Genomic DNA, 20,788 nt, shown 5'->3' with positions numbered 1-20,788 from the left:
ACTCTGTGCTAAGAGAGAGAAGTGTGTGTGTGTCAGTGTGTGTGTGTGGGGCACCAAAATGACTCCATCATTGCCATCCTGTGGTTTGTATAGAACACTGCACGAACCTGTCCTGAACTTAAAGATTTCTCCCTACTGGATTTTCAAACATCCGTCTGTCATTGTCAAATTGTGATACCTCACCTTGGTATAATTAAATAACGGTAAAAAAAAATAGATCATGGTGAAGACTATCTAGTGTTTCTCAAACTGAAGACGTGGGGCTCTATTCTCCCACAGGCCATCGGCGCTATTACGGGCCTTAACCGCAAAAAAACGTGCCTTGCGCCTGTTTCGGCAAGATAGCAATAGGCTTTAGGCTGCCAAATGCGCTTTAGGCCGAATGGGCGTGGCGCAGTCCCAAAGTGGGCGTGTCGGCGCTAAATACCAGCCTAGTCATATCTTGGGAGCTGGCCTACATTTAGCGCTTTGCGCTTTTCAAAAGCAGGCCTATTCTTTGCCTTCACTGCTTCTTCTCTGTCACCCTTCTCTCTCTCTCTCTCTGAGTTCCCAGCATGCATTGTGTTTCTTCATTTCGCTACTAAATAGCCACCAAATGAGCCAAAATAGATATAAAAGGTAGTTCTAAATTAATGTGTAATGGTAACACAGCCTGCCATTGTCAACATTTCAATATTGGACCAAATAAAACCTCGAAATGAAAACACCACCCTATGTGAAACATATATGTCCTCCTGGGCATATATATACCCCTTGTCGAGTTAACGTGATTTAGAGAAGTAACAGCGGAACGCGCTTCGGAACGCGCTTCTAATGGCATCTGCTATACTGTGATGTCCGTCCAATAACTTGGCCCTATTTCACATTTAGTTTTACAATAAAAACACATTTATGCAATGACTTGACATAATGTAGGGTATATTTATGTGCATCATCCTTCCTGCAGCAGGCGAGAGAAAATGATATCTTTCTGGACAAACTTTCACCAATCTAATAGGCTATATTTTTCTAGCTGATGCATAGAACATTATTTTCACTTTGATCTTGCTATAGTGTAGCGTATTTACATGCTTGCAGTATTGAAACTGCAGTTAGATTGGTTTGAGAAGCATAATAATATGGAATAATAGCCTATAATGCAGACAGACAGGCTGGATGAAGGGAGGGGGGGGGGGCAGAGCGTTTGGCTTTCGTCTGGTTTTGCGGGATCACTGGAATTGGAGCTAAAAAGGCAAGCGTGCGATTCGTTTATTGCACTTATCCAATGAGCATGACGGTGCATAATTTTACGCCTAAAAGGCGTGGTTGTAATGCTTTGGGCTGCATCTAGCGCCAGCACGACGATATCAAGTGCGCCTTTCCACGCCCACTGCTTTGATCTGCGCCTGCCGCTCGGCCTAGAAACTGCGCCGATGCAACGATAGGGGCCAGTATCTCCTATAAAACGCATGCAATGAAAAAAACAGTCTTGTTTTGTGTGTGGCTAATTATAATTTATTGGTGTTAAAATGCTACAGGAAGCAACTCTACACATATGCATTCTCTCCATCTCACAAACACACTGACATTATTGCTGAACCTTCCGGGTGTTTACAAAGAGGAAGTGAGTTGGACAGTGTGTGGTTGGAGGTTTGGGCCGGTTAGCATCGGGGCACGGAAACCAGCTGCAAACACAGCAGACGCATACATAAAAGGCACAGAAATCCATACATCTCACTCATTATTAAAATATATCACAATACAATACAATCTCTGATGCACTCAAATGACCAAAAATAGGTTTGTGTATAAAATCCAGAAATAAAATAATGTGCAACAGAGCAGGAAAATATACAATTAAGGGAGAGAACATTTTAAACTTGACTCAACTTCCCTGTCTTGTCCCTTCTAGAAGTATCTTCTAAGAAAGCAATAGGGAAATGAAGACTGGTGTAAAAAAAAAAAGGGGAAAGGGAAAATCATATTCTCACGCAACCTAAGCAGGGCAAGATACGCAACACTCAAAATTAGGGATGCATGATATATCTGCAATCATATCGGTATCGGCCGGTGTTAGTAACTTTTTAATATATTGTATCGGTCCGATGAGCAAAATAACAGCAATGTAAGTATTGTTTATCGATATTAACCAAAATCTTTATTTTGAGAATAAACTGCAGTCCCAAATGTTTTGGAAATAAAGGACATAACTTTTCCAAATTCAGTGTTTAGATGTGTTTTTCAGTAGCCTATGTACAAAATTTGATTATCATAGAAACTTGTTTTTATACAGATCATATCAACATCGGTAAATACCAGTTTTCGGCCATAACAGCAATGTTATCGGTATTGGGCAAAACTTTCATATCGGCATCCACTCAAAATATTAAAAAGGTAACGAAAAGAAAATCGTTGTTTTGCTGTCGTCGAGTCACTTCTTCGGGCCAATGGTCTCGTACGTGTCTGTGCTGTGAGGCGTCAAACCCTGAGAGAGCAGAAGATCACACACTGATCAACAAAATATAATGTATTAGGACTACTGTAATTAATGTAGTTTCTTAATTTGGCCACTTCTGCCTCCTTTTCTCTCAATCTCCTTCACATCAGCTACTCACCGTATAGATGCCCTCTTCAGCCTTCTGCCAGGGATATAAAATAACAAGAATTAGCTACAAAGTAAAATTGTGAGAAAAGAAAATTGTGTGTGGCTTATTCTGTCTTTTCTGGGGAATTGGTCGTCCCACGAGGTAATTACCTTATTTGGATAGTCCGCCTACAGAGAGTCTACAGAGTATTTGTAACAATTCAACAGCTTGTTAGCTGACGTGTGTTGACATTCAACTGTTTTGCCTTGGCTGTATACAGTATGTTATTGTAACAGCTTCTTCTTATTAGTTGAGATTTAACAAACCGATTCTGTTTGCTTCCCATTCCACACAACTGCACCTAGTGTAATATGTAGCTATGTTCATGTATGTGTCACATATAATCTATAGATAATCTGTTAAACATCGGTTAAACAGTTGAATTGTTGAATTTCAACTAATAAACGGTTGAAAAGTTACAACTCTGTAGACTCTCTGTAGGCGGACTATCCAAATAAATAAAGTGTTACCTAACAGGATGTGTGGGTGAATGGATTGCATATAGACTCTGTATCAAGAGGAACCATGAGAAAGAGGAGCTTTACAAGACTTAAAGTTAATGTAGGCAGGAAAGCCCCACACTCCAGGATTACTGTAATTTTTTCTTTGCCATTCAAATGTAATCTCATAAAAATTTCATGAGATGAGCTTGAACTCTGAAACACACTACGTGTTGTGGACAGAAATCATGTCAAGATTATCCCTCCACCACAAATTGGATCACATGACAATAGCAGTAATGGGACACCTCGAACGGTTCACTTTAGCCAAGCAAAACAACTGGTGAAAGTTACAGTTAAGGTTTTGGTTCAGGTTAGGCAACTAAAATGTAGGTTAGGGAAAGGCTTTGGTGACAGTTAAATACTGTAAGAAAAACTTTAGCTAAACATGAAACCTTCACTCACAGTAGCTCATTCTTCTTGTGTGGGCTGGTAGTCAAAGACAGATCTTCTGAGTTGAGGGAAAATGCTTTTGCCCACTGACCATCATTATAACCATATTTTCCATTGCATGACTTCGATGTCAGACTACTTTCCATTTCTACTCGTCTACTTCGTGTAAGCCTTTCATGACTATAGGGTTGGCTACTGAAACTCGGTACACAGATTTAGGTGCCTCATTTCGGTGCCATGCTCGAGCTGCTGAGTGAAATATCCGCAGTCCGGTGTTCCGAAAACCGGCGTCAGACGTACCTTCACTAACATTATCGTTTGGAGCGTGCCGCTTGAAATCCTCTTTTTTTTTTAAATCTGTTTTTGTTGCCCATGTTCTGAAAATGGCTAAATAAAATGTTGGGGGAAAAAAGAGCCACTTTAATCCACTTTAAATAAATAAAAATATTGGTTCAGAGCAGCCACCGTTTAGGCACCGGTACCGCTTAAAAAATATCGTTTTAGCACTGTTATCGGAAAAATATGAAACGATACCTCATCCCTATTCATGACAGGAACAAATATGTCTCCCTTCAACCACTGAGATTAGCTCAGCCACCAAAGCTGCTCTGCCTCCCAGAAATGTTTGTAATAACTCCAAAGTGTTCCGTGCGTGCACACGCATACAGTACGTCTTCCTTTGTCTGAGTATTTGTGTTTCATATGTTTTAACATGTTTTTTAGCACCTCCGCCCAACAGAGTTGGAGGTTATGTTTTCACCCCGTTTGTCCGCAGGATATCTCAAAAGTTAGAAATGGATTTCCATTCAACTTTGTAGACAAGTAGGTCATCATGGGTCAACTTAGAACTGATTAGGTTGCCACGCCCACTGGCTAAAGGGGGCGTGGCAATGGATGGGGCCAATCACAAAAAGGCGCCTAAGTTCCAAAGCAGATTGTACTTACCACCGGTATGGCTTTTGCAGCTTGGTCCTCCCTAGCATTACAGATCTGTAAGTGAGAGAGGAACAGTTAGAAATATGCACCACCATTTGTAGTCATTTTTAGTAGTATTAGTAGAATTTGTATAATAATTGTCCAGTTAAAAACCTCACAAAGGAATGAACAGGTGTTAGTTTTTGTTTCACATACTGGCAGAAAAACTTCTTTGGATGGCCACAATATTGGTAGCTCTGTCAAGCTTCTCTAGAAGTCTTAATTAATTTTATACAATTAGTTTATTCTTAATTTATTTTACTGAATTTAAATTGTTTCCCATTCCCAGCTTTTATAGTTCAAGCTAACTAAACACCTAAGGCTACTCATCTACTCCTCTCACAAACACACAGGGAATTTATAAGGAGGAGATAATGATGACCACCAATTACCTGTCAATAATACTGAGAAACATGTTGATATATCACAACGTGAATTGGCTTCTTTTACAGCCTTTTGAAATCTTTACTATGCTTTATTATGTTGACGACACCACATTTGACACCTGGGCATTAATGACGTATCTGATTGTTTTTTATGATAGCTTTTGACACTGACGAAGATCCGTATCGGAAATTCAGCCTATCTTAAATCTTCTTTCATGTTTGTCTCTGTCCATTAAATGTTGTCCACGGGAGTGGATGTGCGTAAGTTCCTTATCAGCTTTGTAGGAACAGAAACATGAAGACAGTAAATAGCTGCTTCCACATGCGAAAAATTCACAACCTGAATCTTCTTCGAAGAAGGCTATAGACTAGAAACTCCATCGTCTTTCTAGGCTTCGAATTTGTCTTTTCTCAGTCAGTGTAAAACAAAATAAAAACATGTAAAAAGACAGTTCTTGTGCATGTCTAGCTTTATAGCATGAGTACCTTGAGTCTGCAGTAGAGCGCTGTCAAGATGACCCCGTACAAGAACAGAATACCGTCCAGCACGTAACAGATCATGGGCTCTGAAAAAGCTTCTGAAGAGACACAGGGAAACATTATTTTAGGAGCCAAACCACACAGTCTAATAATAGCACTTCGAAATATGTTGTTAATGTAGTGATAAGATAACTATCTAATAAATGTAGGTGTCATAATGCACACTCTTTACACCGGAGTCAGTAAAAACCATTTATCTCAAGGGCCTTCCTGCCTAAACTCTCTTATTATGCAATTATTGCATTATTGTAATATAATATATTGTATATATAATGTATCCACGTTTTTGTCTGTTCTTTGTTTGTAGGGCAACGAAGCCAAAGGTTTTATGACATTATATCATGATGACCATGTCTGTTTTCAATATTAGTTCATGGCATTTGCAACAGGCTTTGATTGAGTAAAGTGGATTTCTTCATTTCAGATGGTGAAACCAACAGCAAAAGCAGCCATTGCATATGCCATTACATACGTATGCTTTGAAACCAGTCTACAACAATGTCAACTTAAAGCATCATCTTGAAATCTTGAATTGTAGTTACACGGCCTGCAGAAAGATTGGTGATAGTATGCAATTAAATTTAAATATCAGATAAAGAATTCCTACATCTCCCTAAATCAGTGATGACAAGATCATCTTGTGCCTCAATACAAAGCCGTGTGTATGCACAGACTATACACAATATAACACGATTGAAAAGATATGATCCACTGCTTTTGTAACTTTATTAGCTAGACGTCTGATTTTGCTTAGGTGGAAGTCAACTGCACCCCCCTCTCATCCCGCATGGATCAGGGACATTCTTTATTTTGTTAAAGTTGAAAAAATCAGGTGCTCTGTAAATGGCTCACTTGCCAAATTTGATCAAACCTGGGGCCCCTTTTTTACACACGTTAAAAAGTTGGAGTTTACTGCCATTCCAGAGTAACAGTCTTTCATGCACAGATGGTGGGTTTGGAATGTATCATTCTGTATCATGTAAATTTAGTATAGATTTTTTTTTTCTTTTCTTCTTGGTGACCAATATGTACGGTTTGTGTTGTTTGTTTGTGTTGGTGTTGTTTTTTTTATGTTTCTGTCATTGGATTGTGCAAGATCTTGTTCTTCTGCATACTATATGTGACACAATATCAAAAAGTGACAAATTACCCATTGAACACCTGTATGTTGTTGAAAAACTAATAAACAAATCTGAAAAAAAAAAAAAAAAAAGATATGATCCACTGATTTAATCAGTGGGTCATATCTTTTCAATTATCATTAATAGCACTCCCAAATTTTGAATATATACACATAATCAAAGATGTTAATGACTTATTTGCAGGGTCAAATAGTGTCAAGAGTACAGCAAAACCTATTAAATGCACAGCCTACATATTCAAGGCAGCCCAGAAATGTGATGTGCGACATCTACATGACGATCTCCTTTGGTTTCCGCATCTCATATCTCACACAGGGTCAAAGGAAATGGCTAACACTGAATAAACCTCCTAAAATAGCCAATACAGTAATAGGATGATGTTGCTGCTCGACTAACCGCTCTCTGTATGTCCCGAGATATTAACCAATACCGTATGCACCTACTCATTTGAAATGTATTCCATACTGAGAAGGGTGCGCTAACAATGCAGAACTCCCGACACACTCACATTTTGCAACTTGACACTTAATTTCTTTTCCCCTTTTTGTGATTTAAATCATGCACCGATATATAAGACAAGACACTTCTCCTTCAGCTATAATCACGCTGTATGCTGCAATAGTGATGGATGGAGAGTGACTTGCATAGACTGCGGTCTACATGTAGCGTGATGTGTAGGCTACACTTCAGTGGAATTGAAGCCTAATTGAAGGAGATATACAGTATACAATTACAACCACTATTTTCGTGCATGATTTAGAAAATCTAACATTGTACTGTATACTGGTGGGTGTTGGAAATGTCATGAGGATTCTGAAACCTGGAGATATTTCAAGTCTAAAATTCAAAACATGGTTAATTCACTCTGCCTTGGCCTTAGAGTCTAAGGCTGAATGGTCTAAGGCTTCAGTGGCTTCTTGACCTTCTCTTAAGACCCACAATATTCATTGACCTTTCTAATCTTAAAGAAAGCATGTTGGTTTGTGTATGTCCAATATCTAGGCTCATCCAGAAAGTGGAATTGATTCATCTAATCTTGGAAGTGCTGTGCCGTTAGTTTGTCTATGTCACTTCTCATAAATGCAGCAAGTACGTAGCCAACAGGGTCTGTGTGAGCTTCTCCTTTCACAGGAACTGTTATGTGGTAACTTCATTACTGCGACCTACGCTTACAGCGAAATAGGCCCAGATGTCAGAAAACCTCACTGCTCTAAATTCAGTAGATGCCCACAGCCAATAATCAAGTATCAAAAATGATCATTCCAAAAAATCATTTTTGTCTTGGTTCTTTTTACAACCTCTACATGGCAAACAGGCCACATGTTGAAGATTTTGTCATGTTTATGGTATACAATAAATGTAATTTTAAAAGTAAATCCAGTTTACCATAACTCCTATAAGATAAGAAACCAGTTCCTATATGAAGAAAAATAAATTCTCCTCATTCTCAGATGATAAGGTGTGTAAACCCTAACCCACCCAAGGCCCAGAGCAATAGAGAAAGTTAAAGGTTCGTCCAAACTTAAGTAAAAGTTATTACTCACCGACACTTCCAAAACTCATCCATAGAGGAACAATCGGGAGTAAGGGGAATCTGCCCCACATGGTTGCGGTAACGCAAAACTCAACACACGGATGGATGGATGGGCTTATCCAGCGGGCGTCGGACTGCAGCGCAGGGCGAGAAAGACACTTTGTGGGCGGCTTGCCTCTGAGCTACGCTGAAGACACAAGTATTGCATCCCCTCACAGTGAAGAGGGGAAGTTGTGGTCTGAGCTCTCAGTCCATTTGTTTTAGATCTCTTCAGACCACTCCCCTTTCAACACCAAGACAGAGGAAGGACTCGCATTATCTATGCTTTGTACTCGTCTTTCTTAACACTTGATCTTCGCACATTTTGAGAGTGTTTTGAGGAAATGCAACGTTCAAAATAAGCAGGCAATCTGCCTTTAACATTTCATGAACCCTCCAATTCAGCCTATCCAAATCTGACTGTGAAAAAGAAAAACATGTACTACACTGCAGTTCGGTGATAAAATATTTATTAGGTTTATTTAGGCATTGTACATCAATTATGAGCGGAGTCATCTGTCAAAAGTCTCACGACAGTCAATATGAACAGAACCTGACAAACAGATGGAGGGGAGGATAGCAGCTTCTTGTCAACGGTCAACCTCGCCAAACACTATGTCCTGTGTACCTGTCATGAGAAAAGAAGGCAATTTCTTTAAAATACAAACATACATACTTTTTCTTTTTGCCATTTAGAAACTGCTTTCCTGCACTTTAAAAAAGGCAATCATCAGTTTCTTACCAATAATGGCCACCACATCAGCTAGCATGTGTCCCGTACACATTTTATCCAGACCGGCCTAGGAAGAAGATACACATTTATTAACATTCAGAATAACAGAAAACAGGTGTTATTCGCAATATGTAAAAAGGCCAAGCTAATATAAAAGTTAATATTCATAATTCATGAGGTTATAGCCTACAGTTCATGCTACAAACCAATCTAATAGTTAAGTCTAATGTTTTTGTGACCTTAAACGACATTTAGCCTTGAAGACTAAAATCCAAAGGACTACCTGAAACAGCATCTCATGCACCCATGAGCCAGGATGAACAGGGAGGAGGAAGGGGAGGGCTTTGTGTGTGCTTTTAAAAATGCTTCTATAGTACTTTATAAAATGTGCTTAATTAACTAAAAGTAGCCTTAAGGTGGAGCTGTTAAACGGGCTGAATAATTAATGGCTGCTGTGTTTAATATTGATTCAGGGCATCTTGTGAAGTTTCAGCTGCGCACCAAGTGAGCGAATCCAGGAGCTTTGATCTTGCAGCGGTAGGGTCTGCTGGAGCCGTCCGAGACCAGATAAACACCAAACTCTCCCTGGAAGCCACAGATGCACGCACGCACACACACACACAAGCGCGTGCACGCACACACACACACACACACACACACACACACACACACACACACACACACAACAAGAAGGCAGGTTACATAACGACGACAACAAAGTCCCTGAAGGCATCCCAATTAAATGGAATGTGAATTTCAGAAGCCTCACACCCACATCTGTGCACTGAGGATCTACAGAGTCCCGCATTTCAAAAGCATGTGGGAGTTTTTGTTTACTAGTTTCAAAAGGTAGAATTTATCGACGGCCCAGGAGTCTATCTGAGCCTCTACACATCTTTATACCTATGGGGCAGGTGAAAAGAAAACAGCAGAGACGCAAACTATTTCAGGCATACACACTCACCGAGCACTTTATTAGGAGCACACTAGTACTGAGTAGGTATCAGCTTTCAGCTCAGCGTCAGCCAGCTACCAAAGTGACATCCGCCTCAAGGTTTGACGTGTTGCATTCTGAGATGTTTTTTCTGCTCACCACAGTTATAAAGAGGTTATCTTTTTCACACCATTCTGTGCCATCTCTAGAGAGTGTTGAGTGGGAAGGAGATCAGCAGTTTCAGAAAGCCACGCCATGGTCATGTCATGCTTTTCCCCATTCTGATGTTTGATGTGAACATGACCTGAAGCTGCTGACCTGTATCCGCATGATCTTGTGCACGGCACTGCTGCCACATGATTGACTGACTGGATAATTGCATGAATAGGCAGGTGTACAGGTGTTTCTAATAAAGTGCTTGGCAAGTGTAATTCTAGAACTTCGAGATGGACGTGAGTCCTATGCATCCTTTCCCAAAAAATATGATACAATTATTTATACAATTATACAAATGATCAAGTGGGATGGGTGGTCTCACCTTGGGTGCCTCCACGGCTGTGTATGTTGCCCCAGGCGGTACCTGGTAGCCCTCTGTGTATAGTTTAAAGTGGTGGATCAGAGACTCCATAGACATCTAGCATGGGGAGCACAAAGAAGATGTTTAAAGTGACTGACTTGTTGCACATCTGCCATTATGCACGCAAAAAATAAGCGGTTCTTGTATCTAAGCATGTTAATTCAAATTTAGCTTACAATTTCACAATGGACAACGGTTGTAACATTAAATCAGCAGTGCACTACAACTTCATGTTTAATCAGTCTTAAGCACATTTTCTGGAATAGCCCCAATTCTGTACAGAGGAACGAATTAGTGCTATGATACAACATTTAATTGAACTGCACACATTAAACACAGAAGTGCTAAAACACGTTGATATAGCGCGTGGATTAAAAAGTCTCATTTTGCTGAAATAGACTGAAAAGGATGAAAGAACAAGAGGGAAAGTAAAGTGTGGTGAGGGAGGTTAAAGTATGGAGAGAAAGGAGGGCCAAAAAAACGATGCTGTGCCTGTGAGTCTGACCTTCATCTCAGACCTCTTGGGCGGGGCCACCTTGGCGTCGTCCACCTTAATCTCTCCTTCCGGCATCTTGTTGAGCGCCTGGAGCATGATCCTCAGACACTGCCTCATCTCCTCCACTCTGCACAGATACCTAGACCATGCACGCACGCACACACGCACGCACGTGATACCATTAAACTTGATGCTGCTACTATTATCTGTTAGCAATGCAATTGCATCTATAAAACCAGCCACCAATCATAATTGGCCGATAGTCATTCTATTGGTCATCATCGGCCGTCGCTGATCACCTTTTCAACTGCCCAATCACATTATAGGCCTACTACATCTGTTATTTATGCTGATGTGACATTTGACAGTACAGTCTTTGTAGTTGCTTTTTTTTTTTATAGAGAATGGGCCTATCAATTCTTTAAATGGTTTTGCTGTTTTTGGCAGTGGGGCCAGCCCTATAAATCGGGTATTGGTGAGTACACAAGACTATGCACCGATCCGATACCACATTTATTCGCCCCGATAAAAGTCATTTCACCCAGATAAAATGGCAATTTTCCCAGAAAAGGGTTTAACCTGAGCCAGGCCATACGACAATGATAACAATGATGATGATTTTTAATGCACCGATATCGGATCGGTACTCGGTATCGGCTGATATGCTAGCTATCGGAATCGGTATCAGGAAGGAACATCTCTACATAAAAATAGTTACAAATCAACAATCAAGATACACAGTGATCTTTCCAACTCCAGGCAGCAGCTTGAGAAACTGGCTCAATATTCAAACTGACAGGCGTTTGCAACTGCAGTTCTCACCTGTCATAGCAGTCTCCTTTGCTTCCAATGGGGACGTCAAACTCCACCTCATCGTACTTGTCGTACGGTTGGGACTTCCTCAGGTCCCACTTGATGCCCGACCCTCTCAGCATCACGCCACTGATGGAGGGACGAGGAGAGAGGCGATAAGTATCAGGGGTCCCACAGACAAAATGTACATACCCCAACAAATATACAAACATTGCTTTTGTGTTGAGAAGCGTTTGGAATGTCCCTTGTCTTGCTTTGGCTGGTGACAATTGGAAATTTATTTCAAGTTTTTCATTTAAGCCGGTGGGGTCCGGGGACCCCCAGGGGTCCTTGAGGGGGTTTCAGGGGGTCCTAGCAAAAAAGTGGATACTTTATTATATACAATTCCATCCATAAGTAACACAATGACAGAATGTATGACTATTTTGGTCATGGGTTTCATATACTTCATGTAAAAATAAAATAAAAAAAGAATCTAAAAGCAAAAATCTTAAGATGGGGGACCCTGGGACAAAATCTTATCAAATGGGGGTCCGTGGTCTAATTCATGTCAGTTAAGGGGTTCTTGATGTGAAAAAGTTTGAGAACCACTGATTTACATGTAAGCTATTATTCCTTAAAAATATATTAGACCGACCAGCTGAAAGAATTAAACATTCAACAAATTAATTTCCAAGACCTTTGCCACAGTTTTTGGCCATTCACAGATTTTTTTTTTGAAGTCCCAGAGAACAAAATGTTTAAATTCCATGGCATCCAGGGAGAGAGCAAGTGAGCAAAATACATGAGGGGTGAGATCCTCAGCAGAGGAAAGGGCCTAAAAGTTTTCCTCAGTGTGTTACCTGAAGCCGTAGTTGAGGGCCTCCTCAGCAGTAACCACCCCGATGTCCACGGTGCGGTTCTTCCAGATACGGTTGTTGGTCAACATCTGGCCAAAGGAAACCCACCAGGTTGTAAAATCTACTGATCACATCTACACCACATCCTTCACCAGCCACATTGTTTTAAGAACTCAATGAGATTACAAATAACTAGAAATAACCACCTCGCGGTTGTATGCCTCCCTCCGCCAGCAAGTCATGGTGCCGTTTACATCCATGTCTGTCCAGACTCAAAAATATATGTAGTAAAGACTAACAGCGATGGCAGAGATGAAGTGTATTTTTTTGCAAAATGGAAATAAATATCACTATCATACTATAGATACTATAGAGAGCTTCATCACACACATCACCTGAAGCTCAATATCAGCAAAACCAATGAGGTTGTGGTGGACAACTAGAGGAACAGGAGGCCCCTGTCCTGGTTGTCATCCAGGAATGACGTGAAACATAGTTTTCTCAGCTACAGCAAAACATGATGTCACAGTGAAGTTGACCTTTGAACTTTTAGATATAAAATGTTATCACTTCATCATTTTATCCAATAAGATTCATTTTGTGTGAAATTTTGTCATAATTAGCCATTACTTAGCGTATGAATTCTTGAGCTATGGCCAGAAATGTATTTTGTAAGGTCACAGTGACCTTGACCTTTGACAATCAAATTGTAATCAGTTCATCCTTGAGTCCAAGTGGACGTTTGTGCCAAATTTGAAGAAATTCCCTCAAGGTAGTCCTGAGATATTACGTTAACAAGCATGGAACAGATGGACAACCTGAAAACATTATGCCTCCGGCCATGGCTGTCGCCGTCAGAGGCATAAAAAGGCAACCGCTCACCTCTTCCACCTCATCGATTCTGATGGAGAAATTCTTGCACCACTCATAGATGTCGTCCATCAGACCTAGGGGCATATCCTGCAACAAAGTTAAGCTCCATCAGCACTTCTATAATCCTAGGGTCTATCATCATCATCATCATCATCACAAGTCTTACAAATACCCTACCAAGATGTAGGTTGAGCGTACATAGCATGTTCATTGTCATCACAATCTAACTGATGCAGTGATCTGCATACAATGTCAAACAGTATCCGTGAGAACAGTATCACTCAGTCCACTCCCTACCTGGTGAACGCCCCCAGGTCTGACGTAGGCGGCGTGCATCCTGGCTCCAGACACTCGCTCGTAAAACTCAAACATCTGAGAAGGAAGGACGGTCAGACAGTTAGAGGGCTTCACACCTGACAGAGAAAACGGTAAAATGATGGTCTGCTCCATGGTTAGTGACACACTACAGTATCTTGCATCTGGGAATTGGGTATTAACTCAAATGTCTCTGTTCATAATAGAGATAAAATATCAGATAACCTCTGAGGTAAGACGAGGTCAATGAACTGACCTTCTGGCTGAGGGCAAACTAATTCTACACATTGTTTTGACCTTGTTAGGGAGTAAAATGGCGTTGGTCAACGGTATAAGAATGTTACAAATGTGGCAAAATCTAATCAAGATATTGTATGCGACTCTAGGGCTGGACGATAATTCAATATTTTCCATTTGTTGTCTTTCAGTGGGATTATATTGTGATGTATGGTGATTGTGGTTTATCGAGCAGGACTGCTGAACTGATTGATGTGAACAAGCATTTTGTTTAGAAACTGACAAAATGAAGTATGGTAGGAATATTGTGTGAAGAATCTGATAATCTGATTATTTAACATGACTTTGCTTATGTGACCATAATCAAGATTAATTTTAATAGCCATAATGTGTAATCATATTACAAACAAGGAATTTGACTTTGTGCAGTATGCAGCGCAGCGATCACATCAATAGCAGAAGATGGAGCATACAGAAAAAAAATCTCAAAATATAAATTATAAAGTGCAAAGTAAAAGTTATTTAAAATGACACAAGGGTGGGGTATGATCATGTCATCATATATATCGATATTGAAAATTATGATTATCATGATATTGATTTCAACCATGTCGTCCAGCCCAACTCCAAAGTAAAGAAGTAAAGAAGGAAGGTAGGGAAGGACACATTGACCGCCAGGGTTATTTGCATTACAAAAGATGAGCCCAACAGCGTGCAGCAGCGCTCTGACCTTCTCCCTCTCCTCGAACATCCAGAAGAAGGGGGTCATGGCACCGATGTCCAGGGCGTGCGTGGTGATGGCCATGATGTGGTTGAGGATGCGAGTCAGCTCTCCGAACAGCACTGCAAACACGGCGCACAACACATCCAAGCACTGTGTTGACTGACGGCTTTAACACAGCTAACATTTACCTCATATGAAGGTAATAAAACAATGTGGCCATCAGCCGCCCCCTACGGCCCAGAGGTACACATGGCATCCATCAGCCATTGATTAACAGCCAGCCGTGTAGCACAATTCAAATCAGGAGCATTCATCAAGACTCCTTCAAGCAGTTACATGTCTACTATTCATTCACAATCACAGTGTCACAGTGTCCCCCCGTACAGCATCTGAAATTAGTGCTGCACAATTTGGTAAAAAAAGTCATATTGTGATTATTGTGGACAATATTGCGATTTGTGATTGCAATATAATAAAGAAATTGAACCATGAGTCCACACTTGGAAAATGCACATAATACTGATGATTTTGAAATGTGTATTTCTCAACTCAAATATACCAACTTAAATGAGCATAAAAAATATAAAAACTAAACAGAATTGTACAGTACTGTTTTCAGTGCCAGTATTTTTTTTTATTGCAGGCTTCCGAGATTATATAATTGCACAGGCTGACATTGCAATTAGATTAATTGTGCAGCATTATCTCTCTATCATTTTTAAAACAATATACATTGTAATAGAAATGTGCTGCCCTACCTGTTTGCAATGCCATTATATATATATACATATAATCAGGTATTTGCTTACTCAGATACAAAGGAGCATGGTCATAATTCATCATGAAGCTCACTAATTCAAATTACGAGAGCATTCTGAAGCGCCTTGTTATGTCAAAGTCACCGGCTAGTGTGGCAACAAGTGACCCTTATTTAGTTGTACGCCAAAGACTAATTTTGCCGGCATTTGGCACTCACTTAGTGGGCGTTAATTCAGTCAGTGTAATGTGGTTTCAGCTGGTTACAGAAATACAGATTTAAGGCTTTTAAGACCTTTTAAATTCTATTCGTGGTTCCATCTTGTGTCCCTGTACCTCTGATCCACTGTGCACGGAGCGGAGCCTGGATGTTGAGCAGCTTCTCCACGGCCAGAGAGTAGGCCTGCTCGTTGCACATCATGGAGACGTAGTCCAGGCGGTCAAAGTAGGGCAGAGCCTGAGACGCAAAGGAAAGAGGAAGTGAAGCGCTGTGGTCAAGGGACGTCAGGAGTTATGCAACACGTGACTTGTCTTTGGTCATCTCTCGCCAATTGAGGCTGAGAGTTTCATTTTTGTCTCGAGTGGGCTGCTATTCCTGCTATTATTAGCCGGTGACGTGGAAATTAATTTGGGCAGTTCTCCGCTGGGTTGCAGGACAAACCAGCTCATTTAGTATCCATTCTCTACTGAGCACCAATATGCTGTTGCTCTGAACACAATGTAAACAAGCATTTTGCAATAGGCTGTGTTGCAATTTACAGGTGATGTTGACATGTTTCCAGTACTACACCATTATTCTGTTGTGATGCTTGGCTCAAATCCAGGACAGGATCCATGCAGATCTCTCACACTCTGACACATACATGTATTTGTACGCAAAGGCAAATTGTACCATTATCTCAGGGATGTGAGGTAAGGAATAAAGTAACAGTCAAAAGGGTCTAATACCTGCAGGTAGGTCTTGTACTCGATGAGTTTCTCGGTGCCGCGGTGCAGCAGGCCTATGTGGGGGTCACATTTCTTGACAGACTCTCCGCTGAGCTCCAGCACCAGACGCAGCACGCCGTGAGCCGCGGGGTGCTGCGGCCCAAAGTTGATGGTCAGGTTGGACACCTCCTTGTCCGCGGGAGGATCTTTGTCTGCAGGGAGAAAGAAACAGAGGGGAGGATTACAGACGGCTTCACAATGGCATCCGAGGCTTTTTTTACACCACAGACATTCTTCCTCAATTCTGAATTGCTTCACATTTGCATCCCCCCCCCCCCCGATTTTTTAATCCCATTTTTATCCCCCATTAGTGCTAATTTAATTTATTTATCCTGGTTGCTACTCCACCCTCTGCCGATCTGAGGAGAGCCGAAACTGGCTCCATGCTTCCTCCGAGACATGGGCAGTTAGCCAGCCGCTTCTTTTCACCTGACAGGGGAAGCTTCACCGGTAGGACATAGCACGTGGGAGGTTCACGCTATTCCAACCAGTTCCCCTCCCTCCGAACAGGCGCCCTTAACGACCAGAGGAGGAACCACATTAGCAACCAGGATATTGCATGTTTTGGTGAAGGGGGTTCCTATATGAAGGAAACCCCCGGGAGGCACGGGGAGAACATGCAAACTCCACACAGAAAGGCCCTTTTTGACGACCCCACCCGGGCGGTGGGCACTCGAGGACATGCGGACGGGCACGCATTCCTTCAGCGTTCACAGCATCCCAGGTGGGAATCGAACCCAGGACCTTCGAGCTGTGAGGCGACAGCGCTTACCACTGCACCACCGTACCCCCACTTAAGTCCCATCTGATATGAACTGACAGCAATATTGAAAAGACAGAGTAGTGTGCAGAGAAACAAAAACAAAACGTGTCACAGCGGTTTTTGTTTCAACTCATTTCAGTTACAGTAGGAGTATGTGCCATTGAGTTTATGTGTCATTGAGTTTGAGATGAATTGCCGTTGCTCCCCAAATATCAATCAAGTCGGCTATTTGCCTTTCTTTCCACTGCTGTGTCTCGTCGTCCTCCATGCCAACGCTGGCTCAGCCAAACTGCCATAACAGTTCAAATTCAACACAACACAACACAACTCTAGAGCTGCAACAATTAATCGATTAATCGATTAGTCGATCGACAGAAAATCAATCGACAACTATTTTGATAATCGATTAATCGTTTTGAGTAAGATTTTAAGAGAAAAGGTCTAAATTCTCTGATTCTAGCTTCTTAAATGTGAATATTTTCTGGTTTCTTTACTCCTGTATGACAGTAAACTGATATTATCTTTGAGTTGTGGACAAAACAAGCCACTTGAGAGCGTCATCTTGAGCTTTGGGAAACACTGATCGTCATTTGCTACCATTTTCTGATATTTTATAGACCAAACAACTAATCGATTAATCGAGAAAATAATCGACAGATTAATCGATTATGAAAATAATCGTTAGTTGCAGCCCTACACAACTCCATGCAGCTTTTTGCTGTTCACACACTGATCACATCATTCTGATCTGTGTCACATTTGGGGGTATCTGAATTGGGACATTCAGCTGCAGTGTGACTGTGACAAAGCCTTAGTGCTCATTTTGGCTCCAGTACGAATAAAAAAACCAGAGATGTCACACGACATGACTCTGTGCTTAGGCACTCCAGACCAGATCTGGGGTAAGTAGGCTGACAATCAGGTCTGGCAATGTAGACACACATCCCATTAGCCTCACCAGAGACTAAGCATGAGTCTCAATGCTTAGTCTCACTCGAGCGGGCCCTAAATCCACTGAGAGCTAGCTCCCTTGCTATCAACGCTACTTTACCGTAAATGTAGCAGTCACACACACATGCACACAAACAAACAGTACTTGCCGTAAAGCCATGGCTGTTGTCCGTCACTGTTTGTGTACTGCTGTCTGAGCGTGCAATTTCTGTCGAAACAACTGAAAATTCACAACAGGGAAACTGCGCCATCTATGCTGTGGCTACTTGAAACCTGGAATTACACCCTAGCGGTGAGAGAAATTGCATGCTCAGACGTGACAAAAAACCCTCTGTATTGAAAAGTACTTGATATTTAAGAACACAAACAGCCTGTCGTGACGGACAACAACCGTGGCTTTAAGGCAAATACTGTTTTTTGTGACTACTAAACTACATGTATGGAAAAGTAGGGTCAATATAAAGGCTGTCAGTGGCATTGAGAATTATGCTTAGTCTCTGTTGATGCTAACATTAAATATCCTCAAATCTGTTACCATCTTAGTTTAAGGAGTCAAATGCTCATATACATGCAAATATCCAAGCATGAAAGTCGATGTGCTGTATAGAATCAAACAAATTTGACAAAAGCACTCATAAAATAGGCTTGATATTTAAATTTGACATTAGATATTTTATTTGGACTGCTTTCACACTGTCTGGAAAACTCAACATTTCCCATTTTCCTTTTGAATCAAGGAACGATTTCAAGGGAGAACAGAAATCCTTCAACTGGAAGCCTTAAAAGCTGTGACTGTGTGTGGATGGTAGTAGGTAGGTACCGTTCCATGGTGGCGGGGTCCATTTCTCATTGATGGCGGTGGGATACATCACCGCCCCGGCAAACTGCTCCGTCCACTCCACATCTGGCTGCCATTGCTTATGCCTGCAAGAAGCCATGCAGGGTGGGAAGCATTAAGGAGTGTCAATAGGGACTTCTGCTCTGTCAATTCATTGATCAAATGATAGATGCATAGCAAAGTACAATACTAGGACTCATTACTCATGTATGCAAATGAAACACAAGTAGGTGTCACTCAGGCAGCAGGCTAATCACATGTGATGTGGCAATATAGGTTTTCATCTCATTTTGTCATGACTGACTGCTTCACTCCACGCCCTTTTAAAATCCCCTAACACTTAATGTAAGACAATGTTATTGTATTGAAGACATAATAGATCTTGAGTTCAGCTTGGAGATATTTTTAGCGTGTTTTGAGGCTTTTTCAGGACACCCTGTTTACTCTGCTAAAACATTACTGTTAGTAGTACCAAGCCTGAAGCGTCTCTACCTGTTACTGATTTGATGTTATTTACAATACTTGTGAAATTGACAATCGGACAGATGGTAAACACTGTTACACGTTGGAACCATGCTACTAGCTAACGAGTAGACAGCAAGACAACTAACTGACATGCGCTATTTTGATTGTCATAGCTATATGGTTTTATGCATGACTTGTGAAAACGTAACACTTTTGAAATCTGGGAGAATGTACAAACTGTGTTCGATAACACGTTATTATGGAGCCTGGCAAAGTCGGCTTATTAGCATTATGCTAACGTTAGTCGTTTCGTGTGCATGATATTTCTGTGGTCGGTTAGATAATAGGGCTTGAAATACAAACAGTCGCATGATGCGTCACCTCAATATTTTTTACCACCTTACCTGTTTTGCAGGACAGTACACCCGGGGCTCACCAAACTACTATTTAATATCAAATTTGTTGAAGGACGTCCTAGTTTAGTAAGCGACCTCAACATTGTGGCCGCCATCTTGGCTGTCAGACAGACAACCTCTGGCCAATGACGCAGAGGGGTCTCTTCTTTACTGGTTTTAGGAGCGCAGTGTGTAAATGTGTCTGCCACCTATCGGTTTAAAATCTTATTTTTTCAGTAAAGCATTAACTCAGGCCTTTCCCACCTTAAAATACCCTATCCTCATGTAACCTACATCTGTTTTGATAATTATGTGTACTATGAATTTACATCATAAAGGAATGTGGGTAAAATAAGATGGTTTTACCCTCCACCATTACACCTGCATAATAAGCAATATGACTTGTATGTAAATGTAATATGACTTCACTTATAACCTAGTTTAGTTCCCCCTGCATCTTGTATACGCATATCCAGTTGTTCAAAACTACAATATATGTGTGTGTGTTATTCTATAACCAATTCTACATTACTTTACACTGCTCTTTTGCACGTCTGGTTACAGTAGATGCTAAACTGCATTTCATTGTTTAGTACTTGTACTCTGTGTAATGACAATAAAGTTTAATCTAATCTAATCTAGCCTACAATGTAAAAGGTGTGCTTGCAAAATAACGATGAGCTCCAGTAAAACCATCAAGACCAAAATACCACAAAGTTATCTTTTTATAAAAAACAGTGCTTTTATTTATGTAATACTGTGGAAAAATAATTACATACCATTTTTAAAAAATATTGAAGATAATGAAATTAAAAAATGAGAGTTTGATAACGTTCGTTGTACATCTTTTGAACAGTTTTCTCTGCTACGAAGAACAGTACAATAAGATAAACATTGGATTTTCCTAAATTCAAAGACACAATAATACAGGATACAGTCCTACCAGAGGTATAAAAGTA

General features: G+C 40.9%; 2 protein-coding genes across 3 annotated transcripts; both read right to left on the bottom strand.

Annotated features, from left to right (window-relative positions):
* Window positions 1-1,438: 1,438 nt before the first annotated feature.
* fcer1g (Fc epsilon receptor IgFc epsilon receptor Ig) lies at window positions 1,439-8,305 on the bottom strand. Of its 2 annotated transcripts, none has more exons than XM_083639613.1 (5): window positions 8,105-8,305; window positions 5,365-5,456; window positions 4,463-4,507; window positions 2,595-2,618; window positions 1,439-2,464 (listed from the first exon to the last, which is right to left on the bottom strand). In XM_083639613.1, the coding sequence occupies exons 1-5, from the start codon at window positions 8,163-8,165 to the stop codon at window positions 2,411-2,413; spliced, it is 276 nt and encodes a 91-aa protein (XP_083495739.1). In that variant the 5' UTR covers window positions 8,166-8,305; the 3' UTR covers window positions 1,439-2,410. The 2 variants fall into 2 exon arrangements, with proteins under 2 accessions (XP_083495739.1, XP_083495740.1); XM_083639614.1 differs by having other exon boundaries at window positions 2,595-2,615.
* Window positions 8,306-8,594: 289 nt separating this feature from the next.
* On the bottom strand, window positions 8,595-19,967 carry ndufs2 (NADH:ubiquinone oxidoreductase core subunit S2). Its single transcript, XM_083640279.1, has 14 exons — window positions 19,839-19,967; window positions 18,952-19,055; window positions 16,379-16,569; window positions 15,767-15,887; window positions 14,681-14,793; window positions 13,696-13,770; window positions 13,408-13,485; window positions 12,529-12,614; window positions 11,696-11,815; window positions 10,883-11,012; window positions 10,339-10,434; window positions 9,368-9,451; window positions 8,876-8,933; window positions 8,595-8,761 (listed from the first exon to the last, which is right to left on the bottom strand). The coding sequence occupies exons 1-14, from the start codon at window positions 19,943-19,945 to the stop codon at window positions 8,724-8,726; spliced, it is 1,401 nt and encodes a 466-aa protein (XP_083496405.1). The 5' UTR covers window positions 19,946-19,967; the 3' UTR covers window positions 8,595-8,723.
* Window positions 19,968-20,788: the final 821 nt, after the last annotated feature.

The sequence above is a fragment of the Poromitra crassiceps genome (genome assembly GCF_964638095.1).
Source record: "Poromitra crassiceps genome assembly, chromosome: 7".
NCBI lineage: Eukaryota > Metazoa > Chordata > Actinopteri > Beryciformes > Melamphaidae > Poromitra > Poromitra crassiceps.
Note: the sequence above shows the minus strand (reverse complement) of the source record. Positions and strands in the feature narration are given on the sequence as shown.